This window comes from Onychostoma macrolepis, chromosome 11 (genome assembly GCF_012432095.1).
Source record: "Onychostoma macrolepis isolate SWU-2019 chromosome 11, ASM1243209v1, whole genome shotgun sequence".
In the NCBI taxonomy this organism is placed as follows: Eukaryota; Metazoa; Chordata; class Actinopteri; order Cypriniformes; family Cyprinidae; genus Onychostoma; species Onychostoma macrolepis.
In genome coordinates, this window is record NC_081165.1 from 22,528,110 (window position 1) to 22,555,570 (window position 27,461).

At 35.2% G+C, this 27,461-nt stretch overlaps 2 protein-coding genes across 8 annotated transcripts in view; one reads left to right on the forward strand and one right to left on the reverse strand.

Annotated features, from left to right (window-relative positions):
• The window catches only part of tbl1xr1a (TBL1X/Y related 1a), an 82,092-nt gene extending 73,211 nt beyond the window's left edge, over window positions 1-8,881 (forward strand). For 4 of the 5 annotated variants that reach the window (XM_058791758.1, XM_058791757.1, XM_058791759.1 and 1 more), the window contains 14 exons: window positions 1,143-1,245; window positions 1,665-1,810; window positions 2,958-3,177; window positions 3,434-3,566; window positions 4,989-5,130; window positions 5,208-5,271; window positions 5,357-5,454; window positions 6,522-6,582; window positions 6,677-6,798; window positions 6,885-6,959; window positions 7,126-7,253; window positions 8,179-8,344; window positions 8,432-8,533; window positions 8,619-8,881. In XM_058791758.1, coding sequence (XP_058647741.1) covers window positions 1,188-1,245; window positions 1,665-1,810; window positions 2,958-3,177; window positions 3,434-3,566; window positions 4,989-5,130; window positions 5,208-5,271; window positions 5,357-5,454; window positions 6,522-6,582; window positions 6,677-6,798; window positions 6,885-6,959; window positions 7,126-7,253; window positions 8,179-8,344; window positions 8,432-8,533; window positions 8,619-8,645 — 1,542 coding nt within the window. In that variant the 5' untranslated portion in view covers window positions 1,143-1,187 and the 3' untranslated portion in view covers window positions 8,646-8,881. Of the gene's footprint in view, window positions 1-1,142; window positions 1,246-1,664; window positions 1,811-2,957; window positions 3,178-3,433; window positions 3,567-4,988; window positions 5,131-5,207; window positions 5,272-5,356; window positions 5,455-6,521; window positions 6,583-6,676; window positions 6,799-6,884; window positions 6,960-7,125; window positions 7,254-7,864; window positions 7,890-8,178; window positions 8,345-8,431; window positions 8,534-8,618 lie in introns of those variants that run through there. The other variant, XM_058791761.1, reaches the window with a different exon arrangement.
• The window catches only part of si:ch211-51h4.2 (uncharacterized), a 133,441-nt gene that overhangs the window by 7,102 nt on the left and 98,878 nt on the right, over window positions 1-27,461 (reverse strand). The window contains exons 14-19 of one of the 3 annotated variants that reach the window (XM_058791756.1): window positions 16,783-16,897; window positions 13,827-13,950; window positions 13,561-13,630; window positions 12,012-12,115; window positions 11,763-11,942; window positions 8,982-9,097 (exon numbers count right to left, since the gene is read on the reverse strand). In XM_058791756.1, the coding sequence (XP_058647739.1) occupies window positions 11,780-11,942; window positions 12,012-12,115; window positions 13,561-13,630; window positions 13,827-13,950; window positions 16,783-16,897 (576 nt within the window). In that variant the 3' untranslated portion in view covers window positions 8,982-9,097; window positions 11,763-11,779. Of the gene's footprint in view, window positions 1-8,981; window positions 9,098-10,621; window positions 11,943-12,011; window positions 12,116-13,560; window positions 13,631-13,826; window positions 13,951-16,782; window positions 16,898-27,461 lie in introns of those variants that run through there. The other 2 variants (XM_058791755.1, XM_058791753.1) reach the window with 2 other exon arrangements.

A 27,461-nucleotide genomic window follows, 5' to 3' on the forward strand; every position in this document is an offset into this window, starting at 1 on the left:
TGATGTTCCTATTTGCATGCTTTTACATATTTTATGAAGGGAACGCAAGACGGGCAACTCTAATGTTCGAGAAGTTCAGCCAGCTAATTGAGCATTCATCAGCAGGCTAAATGTTACTCAAAAACAAGCTGTAGTCGGTTAAGAAGGGAGCAGGTAGGTGTTACATCACACGACGGCACCGTCTACAAATAGAACGAAACCCCATCGCTCAAAAAAACGATTACGAGCAAGAACCCGAGGAGGAGACGAAAACCATCCCTCTTGCAAGCAAACCACATCCTATGACTAAACACAGAGCGATGGGGGAACACTTTCCACTTCACTTCTCTGCATAAATGAGGATGTGATTTGGAATGGTGGACACGGAGGTCATGAGGAAATGGGTCACTTTTCAGAATTAGCCATCTTGTGGTTACGTAGCATTTCGATGTGGAACTGAAAATATGTTTGTGCTCGGTGATGCTCTTTTCTGGAGGATGTCCAATGCTGAGCAGATGTCTTGAACTTGTGGCATAATATAGAGTGTAAGCATGAAATATAATTTGAATAAACACCCCTAAAATGTATATAAACAAGTGACCTTGAGAATGTAATGTGTAGCTTGTCTGCTTTAAATCGCAATTTAATCAGTATTTAGAGAGTGTCAAATCTAGGTCAGGTTAAATTTCATGTAAATGTTCCTGCGCTAAAAAAATCAACACATCTGTTAGCGCTAACGGACATTTTGGCAGCTTCTGTAAAGCCAAAGTCACAATGAATCCAAGTGTCAAACTCAAGTAAACAGAAGTATTTTGTAGTAGCCCTCATGTAAACATTTTCAGTGGCAGATGCTTTTACTGCTCTGTAGTCTTGGTACAAGAGCGCCCCCACAGTGCAATGGTCACTTTTGGTACTACAATTTGTTATTCAGCCATGCAGGGCTGTGAAGCCCTTGGAAACCTCTGGCAGCATAGTACACACTCAGGTTCGGGCTGACAAAGATAACTTTTACCCCCTTATTGCACTGTAAAAGAGGCTTTTTATACATGCTTTGAGTGGAAGGCAGAGAGCCTTGCAATATCCATATCTTTTCCGATGTAATTTTTACCGTATATTTTTTTTGAGCTGGATTTTTGATATTGTTTTTGTCCTTTCTCTCTCAGGCTAGTGTCCTGTGTGCTGACCTCATGGTGTAAGCAGGTGTGAAGATGAGTATTAGCAGCGATGAGGTCAACTTCCTGGTGTATAGATACCTGCAGGAGTCAGGTAGGTGCTGCTTAAACAAAACGGCCCAAATCAACACTTCAAAACTATAACGGTTACACAGCTTTTGCCAACAGTGATGGTTAATAATGACCGTTAATATCCAAAAAGGAGCCAAAAAAAAAAAATCTACGTCTTCTGATTCCACATGAAAATATGCCTATTAGTGTATTACTTTCACTCACTCTTTATTGGAGATAACTCACAGATATGTAAATGTATCTGTCAGTAATATCTACTATCAGCGTTGATTACAGTAAAACACTATGACTGTTCACAGTCAGGGTGTTCTTTGAGGGAGCGCGCGCGCGCACACACACACACACACACACACACACGATACCCTCCGCATAGCTGTGAGCTTGGAGAGAAAGTTGATCCAGCAAGCGTGACACCAAAGTGTTTATCATTCCCTCTGGCAGGGTTTTCCCACTCGGCCTTCACATTCGGCATTGAGAGTCACATCAGTCAGTCTAACATCAACGGCGCCTTAGTGCCCCCTGCTGCCCTGATCTCCATCATCCAGAAGGGCCTGCAGTACGTAGAGGCAGAAGTCAGCATCAATGAGGTGAGAGAACTTTCCCAGTTTTGATGAAATCATTATTATTATTATATTTATTTATTTAATTTTTTTTTTTTTTTTTTTTTTTACACAATACTTATGTTATCAATCTACTAAGATACTATTTCAGTTGTATGCTTCCTCCCCCAACCCTAGACACAATGACACGCGCACACACACACACACACACACACACACACACACACACACACACACACATATATATATATATATATATATATATATATATATATATATATATATATATATATATATATATATATATATATATATATATACTTTTATAGTATTTAGTAACGGCGCACATTTTTTAACTTTTTTACATTTTTTTTATTATTTAGTTAGTTTTAGGGTTTTTAAATATTTCACATGTATAAAAATAGAAATATACTACCATAGTTTTCAGTAGTTATATCCTTATATATATATATATATATATATATATATATATATATATATATATATATATATATATATATATATATATATATATATATTATAGTAATATTTTCAATTAGTTTTATTTTTTATTTTAGATTAGATTTTATTTTTTATTTTAATATTAGGGCTGTGCAAATAATCGAATGCAATGATCATCATGCACATCTAGTCAGTAAAGCCGGTTCTGTGATTCGATTATAATTAATAAATAAATATTTATTAAAAATAAATATAGTATTTATTATTATTACATTTATACATTTTCATTTTAAGTTTTAGTTATTTTAGTACATCAAGTTAAACTAAATGAAAAATGTTTCCTAGAAAACTAGCTGAAATAAAATAAGTTTAGGATTTTTAATTTCAGTAAAAAAAAATTATGGTTAGCTCAGATAATAAATATTATATAATAAACTGTAAATATTTTACATTTTAATTTATGTATTATGCTAAATTCATTTATATCATTTGCTTTGTGATATTATTGACAAATGTCTTAGTGGTTTCAAAAAATAGGCTTCATATTTATAATGCAAAATTATAATTTCTTTTCATTCTTTTTATTATGGGATGAAATGCATCCTGGAGATGTTTTCATGAGATTGACCCAGATAATGATATTTATTATGATGCACAAAATCCTATTAACGTTAAATAAGAGCCTGACTGACACTTTGATTTCTGTCTGCAGGACGGCACACTGTTCGATGGGCGGCCAATTGAATCGCTGTCATTGATTGACGCGGTGATGCCCGATGTCGTACAGACCCGGCAGCAGGCGTACAGAGACAAACTTGCCCAGCAACAGGCCGCCGCAGCACCCTCTGCAACCAGCACCAACATGCAGGGTAACGCCAAAAACGGAGAAAACACCGCAAACGGAGAGGAGAACGGTGCTCACGCCTTACCTAGTGAGTCACGCCTTACCGAATGAAGCTAAATCACCTTACGCTGTTTATCATTGTTCATAACAACTTTTTCCTTAAAATGTAACCTAACATTGTGAATCAACATTCACAACGTTAGGTTACATTTTAAGGAAAAAGTTGTTTGTTTGTTATGTACTGCAGCTGTAAATCAAGGAGCTGTTGCTTTTTCTCTCAGGGATGGTTGACATGTGATGTCTTCTGGGTGTATGTTAGTCCTCACGACCCTCTGTCTTTACAGATAACCACGCAGACATGATGGACGTGGACGTGGATGTGGAGATCCCTCAGAATAAAGCCATGGTGCTGAGAGGTCACGAGTCAGAGGTCTTCATCTGCGCCTGGAACCCTGTCAGTGACCTGCTCGCCTCTGGGTCAGTTATACAGCCCGCTTGTCTTCTGAATCTTTGCATGCTGAGTCCACAGTAGGGACACACCAATCAGATACCTAGATCACTAACTATGCTAATACTGACCTTTTTAAAATGGATTGGCATCGGTCAGTCATCTCAGATTCAGTACTCTGGTTTAGACACGGACGTCACTGTCAAACTACAGAAAAAGCACAGGGGTGTCCAAAAGTTTTGTTTGGCACTCAGTGTAATTTGTAAACGCACATTGTAATTTGCTTGAATTTTTTAAAATTTTTATTACGAGTTCATTCCAAAGAGTGTGGGATAGGAATGGTTGGAAAATATTTGTTTCTGATTTTGAGAACTGATAAAAATAATTTGTAGCGTGCTTCCCACCCAAAAAATTGCTGAAAGCTTTGTGCCTTGTTGTTACTTTAAAATCATTAAACAGTTATTTTTATGTTATTGCACACAAGGCAATTTGTATTATAATATGTTTGTATACAAGTCAGTTGTTAATTTTAACCTTTAAAAATAGTAATTTACCAACTGACAGTATAGTCTACAGCATTAGTTGAGAGTTTGTTTTTTTCCTCTTGAGAAAAATCTACCTGATATATATCCAAATGAATTGATATTGAATCAAAATTAAGATCACAGTTCAAAGGGATATTTCGGACAAAAATGAAAATGGTCATTAATTACTCATCCTCATGTCGATCCAAACTCCTAAGAACTTTGTTCATCTTCGAGAAACAAATTAAGATATTTTTGATGAAATCCAAGAGCTTTCTGATCCTGCATAGACAGCGACGCAACTACCACATTCAAGGCCCAGAAAAGTGGTAAAGGCAGAAATAGTCCATGTGACATCAGTGGTTCAACCGTAATTCTACGAATCTACGAGAATACTTTTTGTGTGCAAAGAAAACAAAAATAATGACTTTATTCAACGATTTCTACTCTTCCATGTCAGACTGCGACGAGTCTAGTTCTCGTAGCTTCATAGAATCGCGGTTGAACCACTGATGTCACATGGACTGTTAACAATGTCCTTACTTCCTTTCTGGGCCTTGAACATGTCAGTTGCATTGCTGTCTATGCAGGGTTAGAAAGCTCTTGGATTTCATCAAAAATATCTTAATTTGTGTTTCGAAGATGAACGGTGGTCTTGCAGGTTTGGAACGACATGAGGGTGAGCGATTAATGACAGAATTTTCATTTTTGGATGAACTATCCCTTTAATCTAATCACAAGCTTGTGAATCAAAATCAAATCATAAAATTTATGTCAATACCCAGCCTTAGTATGGAATAGATGGACTAAAAGCTGGCAGTGGATTGCTCAGGTATCGATATCCGGAAAGAAAGAGTGCGACTGGTGCATCTGTAGAAGATAAAAGTCAGCGAATGCAGAGTTATTTGATCCTCTGGCTCTCTGTAGGTCTGGAGACTCAACGGCGCGCATCTGGAATCTGAGCGAGAACAGCAGTAGTAGCTCTACACAGCTCGTCCTGAGGCACTGCATACGGGAAGGTGGCCAAGACGTGCCCAGCAACAAAGACGTCACATCGTTAGACTGGAACGTGAGTATGAAACACTCCCTCTGTTCTAGAACTTGGTGTATTATGAAAGACTAACATTTCCTCTTTGTGTTTATCAGAGTGAAGGTACACTATTAGCCACAGGCTCCTATGACGGCTTTGCAAGAATATGGACTAAAGATGGTAAGCAAACAGGTTTTTTTGCCTTCTGTGCCAACATGCTGTGCTCTGTCATTCCATTCAGCAGACTGATAACCTTTGTTCACAGGTAATCTGGCCAGTACCCTTGGTCAACATAAAGGTCCAATATTCGCATTAAAATGGAACAAAAAAGGAAATTTTATCCTCAGCGCTGGTGTTGATAAGGTAAGAAAAGAAAATAAGCTACGGTCTGTAAAGTGTAGTAAGAAAGCACCAAGAACAATAGCAACATGCAACAAACTACCAGGATACCTTAGCAAAACCTAACTACATCCGGACAATCATCTAGAACAGGGCAGTGTTATTTTATGGCATAATAGTATTAAATATAATATTAAATATTTAGAATTATTTTCTTTTTTAAATATTGTTTTCACTTTCATTTAAAAATTTTAGTAATTTTGCTAAAAATCATTTGTCTGTCATTTTTCTTAGTTTAAAAAAACTTTTTTTTACATTTTTATAAATATATCTATATAGGCTTTAATTTTATTTATTATAGTTTTAGTACTTCGTTACACTAAATAAAAATCAGAAAAGTTGCCCTGGCAACTAGCTGATATTATTATTTTATAATTTATTGTTATCATTATCATTTATTTTTTTTTTTTTGATTAGCAAAAATATTTTTCTGGTTTTAGTTAACAACAATAACCTTGAAACAGGGTTTCCCAAACTAATAGTTAAATCGCAGAAGTAACATCATTTATTTTAAAATGTCAAATATTATTTAAAAATAAAAATCTAAGTAAAATGCTTGCTAAAATATTTGATGATATAGATGATATATATATATATATATATATATATATATATATATATATATATATATATATATATATATATATATATATATATATATATATATTATTATTATTTTATTATTTTATTATTTTTTTATTTTATTTTTTTATTTGTTTACCTGCGTGTCAATTAACCAACATCAGAGAACTGTGAATGTGTTGTTAAATTATTTAAGTATTAACTTTAATATATTAAATCTCAAGGGGTATTTACTCTACATACTTCTAGAAGAAAAAAAAAAGTTTGGGAAATTCCTGACATAGAACATTAGCATTGCTCAGGCATCCACCACTCTCTTCTTCAGGAAAAATAAATATCTTCTAGTTAATGCATGTTGTGAGTGGCACATAAATTACCCACATCACCTTTAAATATGCATTATATTTTACCCTGTCACAGATGATTTAATATTGCCTCCTTTTCTTCAGACAACAATCATTTGGGATGCTCACACAGGGGAAGCCAAACAGCAGTTCCCATTTCATTCAGGTTCACACAGATTCCACTTTATCAAAATAATATTATTGACTATTTTGAGAGGAAAAAGCTCTTACAATGTAGCCTTTTCTCCCTTTCACCTCAGCACCCGCTCTGGACGTGGACTGGCAGAGTAACAACACGTTTGCCTCCTGTAGCACAGACATGTGCATCCATGTGTGCAAACTGGGCCAGGACCGACCCATTAAGACATTCCAAGGACACACAGTAAGACCTGTCTGCTTGTCCTGCCGTTTCCTACAAGTCCAGTCTGCCAAAAGGATCAATATCAAACTCTTCCTTTCTGTCTCCAGAATGAAGTTAATGCAATCAAATGGGATCCGACTGGTAACCTGTTGGCGTCGTGTTCTGATGATATGACTCTTAAGGTAATACCCGTTAGAACGCTGGCTATACTATTTATCAATTCAGAGTCATGTTTTCGTATTGTACTACTAAGATGAGTGCAAGTCTGTGGTACACATTTCAGCAGGTGCTTTGATAATGCAAATGCTGTCCTGGTGGTCTAAATAATTGCTTCTTCCAACGTCCTAGATCTGGAGTATGAAACAGGACACTTGTGTTCATGATTTGCAAGCTCACAGCAAAGAAATCTACACTATCAAATGGAGCCCCACAGGTCCAGGAACCAACAACCCCAATGCCAATCTAATGCTGGCCAGGTAGAGTAATATGCACTCACCTGCTGCTACTTTTCACATATTGTACACTTACAGTACACATTCAAAATGAAACCAGATCCAGTTCTTTTTGAAAGATTTGCATTGGAGAATTTTACATGAATGAAAGTTGTGGGAAAGCTATTCATGCGCATTTGCTACTGTGAGTAGTTATAGACTGATATACTGTATATCAGACATAATTTTTTTTTTTCCCATATATATAATATTGTGGGGAAAAATGATTTGATCTCCTGCTGATTCCCCACTGTGTGTGTGTGTGTGTGTGTGTGTGTTTCTTCAACTTTAGATGACAGCAAAGGTAAACAGAAAAGTAATGTAACACTGTTAAATAGAATTGCATTTTAAAATGTTGTGATTGCTAAATTCACTTGTAGCATTTAACTTTTTTTTTTGTTTATTCAGTTTTATTTTTATACTTGGTATACATTTTTTTTTTTTTTTTTTTTTTTCCCATTGATTGGATATCTTTTAAAAGCATTTTTTCTGCCATGAAAAAAATAAAGGTTATTGTTGCTTCTCTCACAATTGTTTACTTTTTGTGACTTTTTTTCTCACAATTGTTTGTCACAATTTTGACTTTTTTTCCTCAGAATTGTGAGTTTACATCTTACATTTGTAAGTAATTGAGTTTACATTTTTGTGATTTTTTTTTTTTGTATTTTTTTTTTTTTTTCCGCAATTTTTTTATTACATGGTAGTAACACGCTACTGTGGTTATCAGCCTTAAAATGTTTAAAATTTGAAAAATTACTAATATAATTGTTTATCAGTATTGGTCAGAATTTGTTTTTGTTTTTTTTGTTTTGTTTTTTGGTGTTACAGCCCTAATAAAATGTGTGGTGTTTAATAAAATTATTACTAAACTGATTGCTTTTTTTTCTTTCTTTCTCTCTGACACCTCTAGTGCTTCCTTTGACTCCACTGTTCGGCTTTGGGATGTAGATCGAGGCATCTGCATCCACACACTAACCAAACACCAGGAGCCCGTGTACAGCGTGGCCTTCAGCCCTGACGGACGCCATCTAGCCAGCGGCTCTTTTGACAAATGTGTCCACATCTGGAACACACAGGTAAGGCCGGAGGTGCTCTGATCCGTCCAATCCAGAGAATGCCCAAATGCAGCTGGATCTGAACTCTTATCGCTCTCATTTCCACAGACTGGTGCTTTAGTCCATAGCTACAGGGGGACAGGGGGCATTTTTGAAGTTTGCTGGAATGCAGCAGGAGACAAAGTAGGAGCAAGTGCGTCGGACGGCTCTGTAAGTACAAGTTTAGTACGCTGCACCTCAAATAAAGGTAACGGATAATGCCTATATTAAATATTTCTTTGCTTTCGTTTTGTAGGTTTGTGTATTAGATCTGCGGAAATAGCGCTGCTTGCTGGAAGCCATGGACCGACTATGAATGTGTACATAGCCAAAATGACTGTCCCTGACCCTCAAACTGCTACAGTCCCTAGTGAACCATGGCCAGCCACTACAGACAAACAAACACAAGCACCCTGATGCCACAGGCTGAGCGGAGAGGATGTGATTCCAACCAGAGACATTCAAATGACTTTTGTAAGGTGGAAAAAAAAAACAATATAACAGAGGAAGAAAGAAAGACAAGAAGACTGGTATATGTACCAAATTTGGAAGATATTTTACTATTTGTTCTTCAAAACCAATCTCATCGAAATAAACGAACGAAAGGATTTTAATCTTTGTTGGTAGTTTCCGTTTCAGTGTGCAGACACATCGTTTTCTTTTCCTCCCCCTCTCTTTCTTTCGCACATTTGATTTGACGTCACAGCAGCATGATTCCAGGACTCACGTTTTCCTCTGTTTGACACAAGTAAAGATATTTAGTCTTTTTGGTACTGGATGTTTTGTGATTTCAACAGTGTGGGGACATGAGAAAAAAAAAAAAAAAAATCAATCTTTTTCTTGTTCTTTGGTTTTCCTTTTTATGCTATGGTGTAACTGTAATCTTCTCTTCTCCTCGAACCCTGTTTTTCCCCCAAATGAGAGGTACATTGACCACCACAACAACAACAAAAACAGGCATGCTCATCTACAGGAAATGCATCCGTTTGCTCAAACTGTATTTAGTTGGTAAATGTTCCCCTTAAAAAGAACACCAACAATTATGTTCAATTCGAGACGTGGTGTTTGAGCTTCTGGGGATCGTTTGACATACATGTGGATTGAAAACAGAAAGACTTGCTTTAGGTTTACAGTTTTTTTTTTTTATTATTAAAACCATTAGCATAATTGCATACTTTTGTACTTTGTTTTAATAATTGGATCATTTACTCATTCATTTTGTCTTTCAGTTCCAGTGTTTTTTTTTTTTTTTGTTTTGTTTTTTATAGATCTCTCATGCTAAACATAAAATTTAAGCATGTTTTTGTTGGAGAACCCAAAACCTAAAGCAAGTTTGTTGACAGAACATTGAACAAACATCTGAAAGACATTATTTTAATGCTTTTGCAAATATCATTTTTGGGGTTCTCTGCACTACCATGTAATGGGATGCTGATGTTCATTTCCAGTTGTCGCCTGCATGAGGACAGTCAGTACTAATGTGCTTTGGTTTTTCTCCGTGTTTAGACAGTGAAGCTTTTCAATGCCTCGGTCACCGAGGGGGAAAACTGTCACAGAGTGCAAAAGTCTGTCTCTGAATCTGTTTTTGTCCCTCACAGAGATATTTTTAGGCTATAACCTTGCATTTAAACAAGGGTGTCGTATTTTGACATTTGAAACTGATAAAAAAACAAACAAACATCTAAACACTATTTATTACAGCCTACGACAACAGAAGGGTGATGGAGTCGGCCCTTTGCCCCAGCATCTGCCTGCCCACAACAACCTCATTTCCTCAGTCGGTTCTAATCATTATTCTTACTGCATCTGTGTCTCCTGGACTTTTTGTACTCTTTTAAAACTTTTGTAATTCATATTTCTTTGTAGCTATTAAAAAAAAAAAAAAGAGTAAATAAGCAAAAAAAAAAAAAAAGGAAAAAGAAAGAAAAAAAAAAAGAAAACCCCTAAAAACTACTGGAGGTTGGTTTGAGGGTGTACAGCTTAGACCTCAGTTTCGCTCACTCGGAGTCCCGCGAGCTCTCAGATGTCCCCACACCTGATCTTTGTTTCCCCAGTCAAATGTTTTTGGTTGCAAAAATTTCCCCTGCATTGCATTGATCTGTTGTCATTTGAATCAGATCTGGAGTCCAAAATAAAGTATATTTTGATATTATGGCTGTGTTTTTATTCACCTGATTTGACGTTACTGATTCAGACTACTGAGACTAATCTTAAAGATTAGTTCGGCCAAAAAAGAAAAAAATTGCTTGATCTTTCTTTACTTTATAATAATAATTAAAATATCCATGTAATTAGGCAGGTAAGAAATTTCTAGCGCTTTTCCACTATAACAAACTTTACACAACTTTGGGATTGGTCATTTTTTTTAAAATGTTTTTTTAAGAAATTTCATAATCAAGTCTGCATTTATTTGATCAAAAATTCAGTAAAACTATTTAAAATAGCTGGTTTCTATTTTAATATATTTTATAACTTAATTTTAGTTCAGTGTCACATGATTCTTCATAAATCATTCAAGAAATATATTTTTATACTCATATATTCAAAACCAGGATTTCTTTCAGGATTTTTCAATGAATCGAAGATTCAAAAGAAAAGCATTTATTTGAAATAAATCATCTTTGTTGAATAGAAGTATTATTTATTTCAACAACAACAACAAAAAAGCCTGTCTCATTAAATCAGATAAATATTACTTTTTTTTTTTTTTTTTAAGCATGTTTGTCAAAAGAATTCCCTTTTTTGGTTGAACTTTTTCCATAATAGTTTAATGTGTCATATTAGAAGTAAATCTTGCCAAGAAAGTATTTTAATCTTTTATTACATTATATCAATCAGTGGAGTATTAAAACAGAACAGAAACCTGAATGATGTGTGATCTACACATGCATAAACATCTCACACCTCTTGAATCAAATCACTATATTTCATTCTGATGTCTTGTGGTTTCTTTCTTGTCAAAGGACCTCCAGCCTGCTCGTTAAATCACATATTATATACTGGATAGCAATAACAGCCCATGGTTTCCTTAAAGATCTTTTTGTAGCAGCTCTTCTTGGAACGTTGCTATGGTTTGATGGCACGACTGCAGATTTAATCACTGAGCATTGTCGAGGAAATCAAAATATGTTTCCTAAGTCTGAGAGCACATGCAATTTGCTGAATTATATTGAAGTGGGAAGATATAAAAAATAGCCTTAGCTTGCGTGAACGAGGGGCCTTTTTACCCAAAGAACATTTATGATCTATACTGGTGCAGTACTGAGGATGAATTTTGGGCTGGTTCTGTGATCAGTGTGTGTATCCTCTGGAGTTATTTGTGTTTGGTTTGGGTCACTGGCACAGTGTGAGGTAATAACTGTCCGTTCCTGAGAGACATGAGCAGCATATGTTGTCCCACCTGATATCTAGTCGCTCTCATCCAAGAGAAGAATTAGTGCGGAGGATGAGCGCCACGGTCTCAGTGATCTCTAGGATGCTCTGGAAGACGTCGTAAGCTACGGCGAACATGAAGTAGATGGGCAGCAGCCAGTGGAGCCTGAAGAGTCTCTCGCTCGCCGGCAGAGGCACCGTCAGATGCCTGGAAACAGAAAGGAGCGGTGAAACAGGAGGACGGATGGGCATGAGATGAACAAATGTTTTTACTCACTTGAAACGCTCGCATCTGGAGGATCTCAGCATGAGGAAGATGAACAAGCCCACCTCCGTGTTCAAGGAGAAGGAGACCACTTTGTCAAGCATCACAACAAATCCCTACGCAACAGATAATAGGATGTAAAATGTTATTTATCGGTGTTGTTTTTGTTAACTAAAATTGAAAACTAAATCTATTAAAAATTGTAATTGGTAATTGAAACCAGTGTTATTTTAGTATCATGGATACGGTTTGTGTTAATATTTTGAATCGGTTTTTAAAAATATTTTTATTCTACTATATTTTAGAGTTTTATTAATGTTTTGTTATTGTCAAGTCTATTAGTTTTTTTTTTGTCTAAATTGTTATTTGTTTGTGTTAATGTAGTAATATTTTTTAACTAATTTTAGTTTATTTAGCTTTAGTTATTTTAGTACTTCAAGTTAAAATAAAACAAAATGACAAATGTCATCTTAGCATCTAGATGAAAAAATAGTTTATTTTATTTCAGTTAACATTTATTTAGTTTCTATTATTATTATTATTTGTATTTTTTTTTTAGTTAACAATAATAACCTTAATGAAAATAAAGTGGAAATTAAATCTAAAAATCAGATGGAAAATTAAAAATAAAAATAATGAAAATGTAAAACTTTGACTAAACTAGGTGTAACGAGTAAATACAATAAATATATACAAATAATAATACTAAAATGACACTGATAACTGAAGTGTTGTGTGTTGCATTTTAAGCCTAATTTATTTTAATATCCCTATGCAACAGATAATAAGATGGAAAACATTATTTATTTAAAAATTTAAAACTAAACCTACTAAACATTTTTGGTAGTTGAAATCAGTGTTATTTTAGTATCACTGATATTTTGTGTTAAGATTTTGAATTAGTTTATTTCGAATGTTAGTTTATTTAGTTATTTCAGTAATTCAAGTTAAAATAAAAGAAAATGACAAATTTTGTCAGCATCTAGCTGAAGTAAAACATTTTAATAGAATATTTCATTTCAGTTAATGTTTATTTAGTTTCAAGTATTTAGTTTTAGTATTTATTTATTTAGTTTTAGTTAACAATAATTAGAAGTATTAAAAAAAGCTTTAGAAAAACTGAAACTGTGTAAGCTAAAATATGAAAAAAACTGAAAATAAATCTAAAATAGACTAAAGCTAAATATAACTGATAACTGAAGTGTTGCGTGTTGCATTTTATGCCTAATCTATAATTTATTTTAATTCTGTATTTTCTGTTAAATGAATATTTTCACTTTTCGCATAATAATAACTGGCAGTCCACCTGTTGAAGCTCACTGACTTTTTATCAATGCAAAACCTTCCAGCAGTGGCTGAACTTGGGGAATCAATGCATTCTACTTCCTCTGTAATCACTAGTGGCTGCTTGATAAATCTTTGTTATATTTATTCTGTGCACATCCTTCCTCTAATGAGATGTACTGCAGCTGTATAAAAGAAGAAATATGTGAACCTAATCCACATGAATCATCACATTATTAGCATAAACTCCAAACATCAGCTTCAAATGAGTACTGACCTTCGGATCACAAGCTGAAACGACAAAAATGAGGCCGAAAGCCAAAAAGGACATGAAACTGCTGAAGAACCTGGAAGAAGGGAAAGCGGAGAGGTTGTTGAGGCTGGGACTTATTGCGATTTATCAAAGCCAGTGTTTTTAATGCAGCAAAAGCCTTTTTTATTAGCAGAGTAAAGGAATATGCTGGCTGTGTGCGCAGTGACGGGCTCTAAAGCTGTAAGAAATGGTGTGTGAAATGATCTGCCAGGGCTGAATCCAGAGTTTACCGTCTGTAGTGCTGTAAGCTCTGGCCTGAAGTCCTCCACTGTAAGCTATGGGGCAAAAGCCTCGCGCTGATTCTCGACATCCATTCAGCGTTCTCCGTCCAGTGTGAGCCGGCGAGCCCATCGACTGAAAGCAGAGGCCACGTTAGGTCATGAAATTAGCGCTGCTATACATATATATCTTTTTTTGGTAATTGCAGTGAAAATCAGTGTTATTTAGTACACATTTTATATCTATATCTATATATCTATATATATATATATTTATATTTATTTATTTTTATTTTATTTATTTTTTTCACTTTAATTTTTAAAGTTCTTATTGACATTTGACATTTTTTGGTCTATATAGTTTTTAAAAAAATATATTTTTAAAATTAATTTGAGTTATTTTAGTACTTCAAATGTTCGGTCAGAAATCCTGGTGCATCTTCGATGACTTTCAAAGACCACATTGCAAAAACTGCTCGATCTTGCAGGTTTGCATTGCACAACATTAGAAAGATCAGGACCTTCCTTACACAGCAACTTCTTGTCCAGGCCCTTGTCATTTCCAGACTGGACTACTGCAATGATCTTCTAGCTTCCATCATTCACAATCAAACCTTTACAAATGATTCAGAATGCAGCGGCCCAACTGGTCTTCAACAAGCCCAAAAGGGCCCATGTCACACCTCTCTTTATCTCCCTGCACTGGCTCCTGGTTGCAGCTCGCATCAAGTTCAAGGCTGATGCTTGCATATATAACAGCCACAGACTCAGCACCCTCCTACTTCCGCTCACTTTTGAGAATCTACATCCCCTCCAGAAGTCTGAGATCTGCGAGTGAGCGACGCCTAGTGGTGCCATCACAGAGAGGCACAAAATCACTTTCCAGAACGTTTTCATTCACCGTTCCTGGCTGGTGGAATGAACTTCCAACAGTTTTCAAGTGGCACCTGAAAACTCATCTCTTCCGTCATCACTTGACTTCATCTTAAAGAAAAAAATAAAATAAAAAAAAACACTTTACTTTCCTTCACTTCTCCCTGTCTAGCTAGATTTTCCTCTGAACAATGCCTGAAACTTTGTATTGCAAGCACTTCCTGTGTCTATTTGCCTCTTTATAATGACTCGCTTATTGTATTCCTAAATTGTAAGTCACTTTGGATAAAAAATGAATAAATGTAAATGTAAATGTAATACACACACATGCACTGTTCAAAACTGACAGAAATTTTTGTAATAATGTAAAAGTTCTTACTATTTCAAATAACTTTCTAAGAATCCTGAAAAATTCAGGGTCATAAGGGTACATTTTTCGAAACTGAGGTTTATAGATCATCTGAAAGCTGAATAAATAAGCTTTCCATTGATGTATGGTTTGTTAGGACAATATTTGGATGAGATACAACTATTTGAAAACCTGGAATCTGAAAAAAAAAAAAAAAGTAATATTAAGAAAATTGCCTTTAAAGTTGTCCAAATTAAGTCCTTAGCTTATTACTAATTGTTATTAATATTATATTATAATATTAGTAATATTAGCATATTACTAATCAGAAATTAAGTTTTGATATATTACTTACGGTAGGAAATTTACAAAATATCTTCATGGAACATGATCTTTACTTAATATCCTAATAATGTTTGGTATAAAAGAAAAATTGATAATTTTGAACCATACAATGTATTTTCGGAAATTGCTACAAATATACCCCAGCGACTTAAGACTGGTTTTGTGGTCTAGGGTCACATATTAAGCAGCACAAGCTTTAGTTTCTGCTTCATCGTTACAGGAATAAACTACATTTGAAAATGTTTACATATTATATATAAATGATATAAAACATGAAATGAAAATTATACATGAATGAAATTATACATATTATATAAAAATAGTTCACCTTTGAAAGAACAGTTTATGAATATTTGTTCTGAGTTCTACCTGTGGGATGTTTTGTATCCGAAAACAATATTCCAGGTAATAATTAGTCCATGGCTACATTTCTCTCTCTGACCTCAATCTCATTATTCAAGTTACGAATAATTAGTCTTTTCAATTAACCTGCTCTGCAGCATCATAGTTACTTCATACAATCTCTTCCTACACAATACTGTTTCACACTAGCAACTAATAGCCAGATGCGAGATCACACTCACTCAACATTAACAGATGGAATGTGTCACATGCAACTCACTGTAATGTGTTACAGAGGCTATTTGAATTCATACCGTGGTGAGCCATGGGTTGGACATAATTCACACTGACACCCTCTGCTGAGAGCTTTGCTGGACTGGGCCCAGAAACAGGCTTCAGCCTCTCTGATAGATGCAGCAGGCAGTGTAACAGAGCCAAGAGCAGTCAGAGTCAGGACTGGACACACAACCTCCAGCGGAGGCCTTGATCATGTGTAGGACACACTGACGACTGGCATTCAATAAGCAGACCAGCGGGAATACTCTTCTAAATCTGGGTTTGCTACTGCATGGCGACTGATCAACTCTTTTACAGATTATTTATTTTTATTTCATCTTTTATTTACTTATTTACTTTAGGAGGAGATATTTCAATGTAGTTGTTGCATATATATATATATATATATATATATATATATATATACTGTATATATAAACATATATTAGACATTAATTAATAATAAACAAATGTAGACTATATATAGGGCTGAATGTATATGTATATGTATATGTATATGTATATGTATATGCATGTGTATATCTATACACACATACACACACACACACACACACACACACACACACACATTCATATATGTATATATATATATATAAAGCTGTATATAAGCTATAAGCTAAAATATATTAAAGTTTATTTGTTTTACATAGGCATCACATGACCAACAGAGTGATGCTGGGATGTTGGGATTTTTATTTATTTATTTTCCTATTACATGCATGATGAAGCACTTAGAGCATAATACAATTTTTAAAAACTCACTGGTGTGCTTCATGGCTGTCCCCATCACAAGGAAGCTCACGGTTATACTGATGGTGACGAAGATCTGGATCAGCTCTGCCACCCATGAGAACCGACTGTACTTCTGTGTTATGATCTGTGGAACAGCACACAGCCTCGTCAGATTACCAGCCAGCAGATTTCATGCACACAGTGAAGAATGTGTATGTTGCAGCTGTTATACCACCAGGTCACCACTAGATGACACCATTTGTCTTTCTGAGCACAACTGAACTAATAAATTGACTTCAAGTGACTGCATTGAGAATCTAGCAGCTCACCTGCATCATGATTAAAGTAAAATATAGATTAAAATAAAAAAACGTTACATACAATAACACAACTCAGAAATTAAAAATGTGGTCCACAATCCCACAAGAAAAAACCAAATGCGAGATATATCTGATCAAGTGCAAACCTATTGACATTATAAAACCCCCGTCTTCTTCTCACCTTTCCAGAAGAATCAGTTCAGAGGAGCTGCTTGTGTGCTGGAGGTCACACTTACTGTTGAGGTGAAGTTTTAAAGGTCAGCACTGCCTTAAACAGATCATTATGCCATATTTTTGGGGGCTAACAGAACAAAAAAAACTGTTTTTACCCAGAACTTTGAGCTCAAAAGGGCTTTGAACTCCAGGCAAAGGCACTGCACATTGAAAAACACAACTTGTGGAAAACATTCTGATTTGAAAAGTCCTTTTTCCTCCTATCAATAAAACAGGATTTAACTCATAACACGCTGTGTGTGGGCTAGGAAATTTGGGTCTTTCCAAGTATAGTCTTTCTGTCTTCTGTTCTCATTCGTGTGCGAGTGCCCTGATCTCTTTTTGTGGTTGGCGGTTCTGACTCATATCTGACATTTCAATCTTTCAGCCCTGTCTCTGGGCTCTTTTCATGCACTTTTCTCTATCACCTCTGCATGCTGAGAAATATTTTGGTATTTTTGCTCTGATATGCCAAATCTGGTTCTTCGGACTCATACGACTTTGATAATAATGAAACAGGCACACAGATTTTTCAACAGTAGGGCTGAGCAATAAAACAAACGAAAAAAAAAAAAGTAAGTTGATTAAGCCTTTTATTCAATGAATGCATTGTTAAACAAATAAGCAGATAGACAGACAGACAGACAGACAGACAGACAGACAGACAGACAGACAGACAGACAGATAGACAGATAGATAGATAGATAGATAGATAGATAGATAGATAGATAGATAGATAGATAGATAGATAGATAGATAGATAGATAGATAGATAGATAGATAGATAGATAGAGGAACTGATTCATGAAAATGAATTTAATTAGCAATTTTTGCGTTATCTGAATGATGTTCCTGGTCAGGACTCACTTTAACATCAAACATCCGCACTTTGCCAAGAAATGCCAAAAGGCCTGTCTATTCTTTAGAAGGGCTCTGCTGCCCAGGGTCAACTGCTCTGGAAAGGTTTTGAGGGGCTGGTCAGTCTAAAAAAAAAGAGCAAATGGAGTGGTATAGTGAGCCAAAAGTCCGCAGAGAGGAGACTCAACGCCTCACTGCCCCTAAATTAGATCACAAATTCTCGCTCATGGCACAGGCTCACCATTGGCCCCTCAGGCAAAAGACTGCACATTATTGTTTAATACTTTGCCTCTGTTCTGCTGCCACCGAATACTCACACACACGGGAATTACAGCACATTCACAGCAGAATTAAAGGGCCATACGCTAATCAAATCTGAAGGTAAAAATTATAACAGCAGACATTGATTGACATTGCAGCCATAATAATTCACGCACCCTCATGTTGTTTCAAACCTTCATGGCTTTGTTTCTTTAGTGGAACACAAAAGGAGATATTTAGTTAGTTGCATATTTTAATATGCAAATAACAAAATATCAGTATGGACTGCTTTAATGATGCTTTTTTTTTGTAACTCTCTGCTGTTACTGGTCGGGCATTCTGCTAAATATACTGATTTTTATTTTTATTTTTGAAGAAAGAACTTAATACTTTCATGCAGGAAGAATGCACTAAATTGATCAAAAGTGATAGTAAAAACACTTATAATGTTACAAAATATTTCAATTTCAAATAAACTACATTCATTATAAAGACACCTGAAAAATGTCTCACGGTTTCCATAAAAACAAAACAAAAAAACAAACAAACAAAAAAAAAAAAAAAATTAAGTAGCATAAATGTTTAGCATCAAATCAGCATATTAGAATGATTTCTGAAGGATCATGTGACTCTGAAGACTAGAGTAATGACTACTGAATATTCAGCTATGCTATCGCAGGAATACATTTCATTTAAAACATTAAATACATACATATTAAATTACTTCTTTTTAAATGGTAATAATATTATTGTTTGTACTGTATTTTTGAGCATGAGAAACCATTTTAAACATTTTATTGACCTCAACCTGCTGCATTGCTATGCGTGAATAAAGACCGCCGACAAATTGTCATTTTTAGACAAACTATTCAATAAAGCCAAAAACATGGCTGCTGTTATCAACTTTTTTGATTTAGACAAGCACCTGGCAACAGAACCAATGATGGATGATCTGTTGGACGTTATCGTTGAATCCACAAGCATTGTAATCTAGCGAAAACTAATGTAAATAAAACATGATCAAAAACCATCGGGCTGAAGGCGATTTGCACGCTTATCTAATTTAGGGAAAATTTAGAACTGCGTTAAAGGAATATAAGATCACTGCATCATAAATTTGAGATGTTTCCATGCAAATAAGGATTCTAAAGTTTCTCTTCATCTCGCCCCTTGGAAGAGAGACTTTATTTATATCCTCGATGCGGTGCATATGAAATTGTCAGCTTGATACACTCTGTCTCAGGCAACCCATGAAACGTGGTTGTCTATGTATAAATAGAAACAAGCAGATACGCTATAAGACCGCTGCCACTGTGCTCCTCAGAGCGTGATCACAACTTTTTCTGAAATTCTCTGTAAACTCTGCTGAAGTTCACAAACCACAGCCGTGTCTTTCATCGTGACTAAACTGTCGGGCTTCACAGAACACAGTTTGTGCTGATATACTGTATGTATTTCATATATTATTTTAATTTGGGTGTTCTTTTATAGTAACCTCATGTCTGGAGCTCAATTCCTCCAATAACCTTTCTGCTATAAACTTGCTAATTCCTCTCAAACTAGTCAATGCTCCTAATAGTTACAGATGGTTTTAAAGGAATAGTTAATCTAAAAAAATGTATGTACTCACTCTCAAATGATCCACAAAAACGGCACAAAGTCTTCAAAAAAGGTGCAAAGGACTCATAAAAGCATCATAAAAGTGGTCTATATATGCTCTATATTTAAAGTCTTCTCAAGTCATGTGCTAGTCATACTGTATGTATGAGGAACAGATTTGTATGTTAATCATTTATACGTTATTCAAGAGTTATTTGAACTTGACAACTGAATCGGTTTGAATAATGAATTATTGAATAAATTTGTAAACTGGATCAATTCACTCAGTAAAACGATTCAAATCAAAAGAATGATACATTCACAAAAATATTTTGCTGCTTCTCACAAGGTCTCGAATGTGAGCAGGCAGATTTACGAATGAGCAGATTTTTAGTAACATTTTTTGACTGTTTTTCACAAAACTATTAAATAGCTAGACAGGGAATATAGTGCTTAAGCTTTTTGGACTGCTATCACTATGCTTTTCTGTTCTTGTGAAGCTTGAATGCTTCAGTTTTTCTTTCATTTCAATTGCATATTATACTGACTAGTAAAATATTCAAATATTTTCCTTTTGTGTTGCATGGAAGAAAGTAAGTCACACAGGTTTGGAACGGCTTGAGTAAATAATGACCTTTTGCAGTACATGACCTTTTTATGAATGCAAGGAAGATTTCTTATTTAAGGGTCTGTAAAATCTCAAGAGCCTCGTAGGGATGCAGAAGAATATAGCAAAAGCTCTGTGACAAATGTGCATAATAGTGAAGATAATGTTTAAAATGTATCAGCAATAGCACAACACATTTTCACTGTTCCAGCGCAAATTTTTGAATTACAGAGAACTGTAGCGTTTCTGATCTCTCCATGACACAAAGGAAATGCCACCCTGTTGGGTTTAGGTGGAGGATCATTTCGCCAGCAGCTACAGAAATCAACACTATTTCCTTAACAAGCATGAGATGACCTTTAGATTAAAAAAGCATGTCCTGTTGACAGAAACCTTTATCATGAATCACTCTGTTTGAAACTTCCATTAAACAGTCATCATTTATATGCCATCCATCCTTATCACTTTTGTTTAAACGCATTCAAATTACATCTTAAAGGTTTTAGTTCAGAGCCAAACTCAAGGTCAGCTCAAAGCTTTGAACAGATAGCGGAGTTGTGATTGATGGCAGTTGTGAGGTCAGAGCCAGCTCATCATTATGCTAATCATCTCCAAGACAAAAGATTCTCACTATTGATCCTCTGTTCAAACACAGCGGTGGACACTGATTGGACAAATTTACACTGGAAACGTGAATGACCTGCTGAGAGATGTGCAGGTATCTCAGCTACAGTAAAACATTTTGTGAATCTCAGAACTAAAAAAAATTGTGATAGACTATTATGAATACAGATAGATAGATAGATATAGATAGATAGATAGATAGATAGATAGATAGATAGATAGATAGATAGATAGATAGATAGATAGATAGATAGATAGATAGATAGATAGATAGATAGATAGATAGATAGATAGAACGAATGGGCGATCGAACAATAGATAGATAGATAGATAGATAGATAGATAGATAGATAGATAGATAGATAGATAGATAGATAGATAGATAGATAGATAGATAGATAGATAGATAGATAGATAGAAAGAACGAATGGGCGATCGAACAATAGATAGATAGATAGATAGATAGATAGATAGATAGATAGATAGATAGATAGATAGATAGATAGATAGATAGATAGATAAAATGACTGAACAATAGATAGATAGATAGATAGATAGATAGATAGATAGATAGATAGATAGATAGATAGATAGATAGATAGATGAAGATAGATAGATAGATAGATAAAATGACTGAACAATAGATAGATAGATAGATAGATAGATAGATAGATAGATAGATAGATAGATAGATAGATAGATAGATAGATAGATAGATAGATAGATAGATAGATAGATAGATAGATAGATAGATAGATAGATAGATAGAAAGAACGAATGGGCGATCGAACAATAGATAGATAGATAGATAGAATAGATAGATAGATAGATAGATAGATAGATAGATAGATAGATAGATAGATAGATAGATAGATAGATAGATAGATAGATAGATAGAAAGAACGAATGGGCGATCGAACAATAGATAGATAGATAGATAGATAGATAGATAGATAGATAGATAGATAGATAGATAGATAGATAGATAGATAGATAAAATGACTGAACAATAGATAGATAGATAGATAGATAGATAGATAGATAGATAGATAGATAGATAGATAGATAGATAGATAGATAGATAGATAGATAGATAGATAAAATGACTGAACAATAGATAGATAGATAGATATAGATAGATAGATAGATAGATAGATAGATAGATAGATAGATAGATAGATAGATAGATAGATAGATAGATAGATAGATAGATAGATAGATAGATAGATAGATAGAAAGAACGAATGGGCGATCGAACAATAGATAGATAGATAGATAGATAGATAGATAGATAGATAGATAGATAGATAGATAGATAGATAGATAGATAGATAGATAGATAGATAGATAGATAGATAGATAGATAGATAGATAGATAGATAGATAGATAGATAGATAGATAGATAGATAGATAGATAGATAGATTAGGTTGCCTGTGTGTAGGATGGAAAGGTACTTCCATGGAAACATTCATGCACTCAACATGGGATGCATGTATAGTAAGCAGCTCTCAGTGGACACACGAGCCTGTCAGAAGCTCTCTGGCAGGTGCAGAGGAACAACGGAGCATGTGTCCCGACAGAACCTGGGAGCGCAGAGTTACAGCATAATGCTAAACAGCCCTGCGTGTCCCAAACGCCTGCAGCAGAGCCTGAATAATTGATGAAGTGCTGGGAATGTCAAGACCCAGCGAAATCTCCGTACTTGTTCAGTGATCAATGAGAGAGCCCATATTTCTTGACACCCAACTTATCATGTTTACATTAAGAGTCTCAACTACAGCTAATGCTGTTTGATGTTGCTCAGCAAAATCATCTGCTTCAATGGTTGCCTCTGAATTAAGGAGCTCCAGTTCCAGGCTACGAATGTAAAGTGGTCACAGCAAACCTTTCAAATGTATATTCCCCCAAGATTGTATGCCGTGGGACCCCGTAGCAGGGTACACTGTCAACGCAAGCAAGAAAAAGCAGGATTATACAGAATTGATGATGTAGGTGATATACTCCTGGGATTTATTAGTCTATTTCATTTTATTAGATTTTATCGCTGGATAAGCTAGCTATTCAATTGAGAAACAATGATTCAGCACTGTAAAAAACTATTTCATCATTATGTTATAAGCAATGTTTTCTCTAAAGCAGTACATACAAATGCACTTCTAATGGGGCCCCATGCAGAGGAGTCCATCTGCATCCATCGTCTTTTTTTAAATTAATTATACAACTGAAGCTGAGAGAAATGTTTGTAAATATGCGGCGCTGATTAATTTGCTAGAAAGAGAGCATACTTGAACACTATGGAGATTTCAATTACATAGTGGCATAAACAGAAGCCAACAGAGGAAATGCGTTATTATTTTCTCTTTTGCTGTGTGATCTCTACAAAATTTACCTCAGAGTCTGAAAAAAACTTGAGTTTTTGGGGAAAACGAGACAGAAAACTGCACATAAAGTATATAATTAACTTATTTAAATATTCCAATACAACTGTATTCATGCACAACTGTATTCATGCACTGTAATCGTTCATTTAATGTATTAATAAAAATGAGTTTGTATTAATAATCAAATAAACATTGATATAAATATTGATTAATGTACAAATATATCATTTACTTTCATTACTTTGAAATCTAAATAAAATATTAAATTAATAAACATTATGATTGTGCATTTATATATTTTTATTATGCACATTTAACTTTATTTAGTGTGTTTGTGGTATAGGGTATTGTTTTCATCCAGATACAACTGACACAATACAGTATTTTCACTGTCCATGGTGCTGAAGTTCAGAAAATATAATAATATTACTCTGCCTGCAAACTGACTGCTATGAGAGATTATTTTATATACATAATTCTGGCAGATAAAGCTTTAAAATAATTGTATTACATATTTGAAGATCCATGCCCAAGTATAAAGAACCCCTCTTTGTGTTTTTGTGAAGAATATGTTCCAGGGGGAAATTCAGTCTTGTCAGCTTTTACTGACCAGCTCTGACAACTTCCTTTACGAACGTGTTCATCTGGTTGCCCTGTCAGCTGTTTTCTAAAGGATGAAAAACGTGTTACAGCTCCCTCGCCTTCCTAATGCCATCATGTTTTGTTTTCTGTCAATTTCTCCTCCACCTGTCTTGCTGTACCCGTGCTGCCATCATTTTCTTTCCCAATGCCTTCAGCTCTAAGGATTCATTGGCTCACCAGTCTCATCTGCATAATCCTTGCCCATACCGTGCAGCTCAAGAAAGACGAGCTCCCCAAATTACATTACTCTCAAAGCTGGCCGACACTGGCTCAAGAAAATTACCTGTTATGAGTCTGTGTGTTAACCAGTATGTAAATGAGCACATCAAAGTTTGTCCAACACGTCCGGTCCACAGAAACAGGGTTACAGGCCGGCTGACCTGCTGTCTCGTCTATGCAGTTCCTTGTAACATCCCATGAGAAGGATCTAATATATTCCTTATGATGAAGGCTGCTGAAGCAAATAGTGCTGAGTCACCACCTGCTTCAAAAGACCGGTGCTCTGCAGATTCGTATTTGAATGAGGAACAAAAGTTCACTTACGGGAAAGTACTTCAAAAGTTTTCTTTTCAGTTTTCCTAAGGTTGAAGATTTGAAAGGTTGAAGCCGTTTACGCTATAAATATAAAGATGGACGAAGCTGATTGAGAAGAGAGAATTTCATCAAGCCTGGACAATGTATTTTAGGAAATTGTACAAGATGACGAAAATGGGTGATTTTTGATACAGCAAAAATTCAGATGTATATTATGGTATGAACACCAAAATATGGGAGTGCAAAGATAATCTTTGCAAAGCAGAAAATACAGACTGTACAGTCGATCACCTGCAATGTCCAAGTGTATCACTGAATCATCTGCAGTGGAGTTGTGCTGTAACCAGTTTTATAACCCAAAACCTATATAAAACATCATAAATAATGGACAGATAATTGTGAAAATAGATTTTCCTAGTGTACCTCTCCTTTTTTCCCAGTTGCACTAAGAACAGCCTCATCTTTGGTCTCAACTCTAATATGATTTATTTTCTACCTATGGTGCTGGATTTAGACCACTTTTTTTTTTCTTCTTGGAAGAAACTTTTTTTCCTACTGTGATCGATATCAGCATCGATTCATTCCCCTTCTTATAATGTGCATCCTCCCAAAATGTTCACCTTTTCTTTGCGTGTACAGTGGCGCCCGAGCTCTTTGCCTTATCTGACACCGAATATGACTCGAAAGCAAAGGTGTCGCCGTATCGATATCTGGCCCCTCTCACATATTTCCTCTCCCTGTCACCTTAAACCCAATAATAAAGCAGGCAGGTCAGGTCTCACATATCCATCCATTTCAACTGACATCTCCCACTCGTCTTCCCCTGGACTCTGGCATTCAACGTTACCTCTGAATAATAAATGGATCTCAGCTGTTTTAAGCAGTGCTCAAATGGTTCTGACAAATATTGACCCAGAGTAATACAGAGAGAATTCCTAATACATTCTGATTGGCAGACTCATGCCTTCCATCGCATTCAAGCCTCAAACGGCTGAATTACACCATCAGACAGAACGCTTGAAGAGTAAATAATAACTCATGTCAGGTTATATACAGTATATTATCTCGACCTTTGAAATATGGAAATATAAGATCAATGTTTTAGGCTAATTTTATGCTCATGATATGTAATGAATGTTACATAATCTCTTCAAACAGCACATGAATGCTCTCTACTGGAGGCATTCAGAGATGTTGAACTACACTATAAGGCTTATTGGATTTGCCACCGTTGACTTTTTGTTAGTCAGATACAGGTAGCAATTAGAGCTTTAGATGAATAAACTGCTTGCTTCCTTCAGCACAACTTGAAGAATTAACTTGTTTCTGAACACCTGTTTTTCAGTGAAAACAACCAAAACACCTCAAGGAACCAGTGATGATTGTTATTGACTTTTGACTTTTTGGCAACCCAACTCTCTTTAGCCGATATATAATGAAGAGCAAAAGTAAAACAAGATTTGACAAAGCATTTTGAACTGTATTCAATTCAAAATTGTACTAACAGATATAGATGAGAAAAAGGCAACTGTATCTAAAATATGAATAAATAACTCAAGGAGTGGGGGAGGTTGTTTCTTCTTTGTCGGTGAGTAATGCTGATTTTGCTTCGTTTCACACAACTTAACCGTGTTAGCTTTTGTTTGAATATGCTTGTGTGTCATCTTCGCTTGTTTCCCGCGATTGTCATTGCCAGGGTTGTGTACATACGTGTGGGGCAGATTTCAAAATAATGTTGTTGGGGTATGGGCGTGTTTGTTTTGGTGCTTTCACATATCAACATTGTTTGGCAAAAATCGCTTAGTGCACCTTTAACAAACAATAAACTGCAACTTTTGCTTTAATAAACTGCTTGTTAATAGTTAGTATAAGGTAGTTGTTAAGTTTAGGTATTGGGTAGGATTAGGGATGTAGAATATGAACAGCCAATATGTTCGTAATAGGCATGCTAATAAGCAGCTAGTTAATAGTGAGAATTGGTCTCTATACTAAAGTCTTACCTTTTTATTTATTTATTTTTTTTAAATAAATACATTATACTGATGCATATTATTGAAAATTTATAGTGCCAGTTTTACTGACCCCAAACTTTTGAACATTACTGTATAACTTACAAAGTAAAGTTGTTTTTATAGTAACTCTCTGATTAAGGATATTTATGTCAGCATCCAAATATTTCCAGTAATTATGTTCACTCCAGCCCTATTTAGCACACAATGCACATTCACTATATAGGGAGCAGTCAATGAGTGAGCAATTTTGGATGCAGCAATTACAACTTCATTGTTAGTTAAACTAATCTCTCCTGTCCATTACTATACAACAGACTGATGAATTAGCCTAATTCATGACCTGATGGAAAGGCGTGTTCATTAAAACGGCAATGCAGGATAATTGTGTGTCGTTCCGTACCAGCGTTTGTGCTCTTGAATGTTGTTCTGGCCGTGAAGGCAACGTGCGACCCTCATCAGTTCTGACTCATTTCACCGTTCAAGCATACATAATATGTAACACGATTAAAAGTGAGAAAAATAATCTGAATATCCGTGCTGCATTTCAAGTAACCACCTACACGACCACCTCCTCAATGAATGTACTGCCATCGGCTGATCTGAGAGCTGTTTATTTTTTGTCCAATCTAACAGCCATCACTAAATAAGTGAGACAT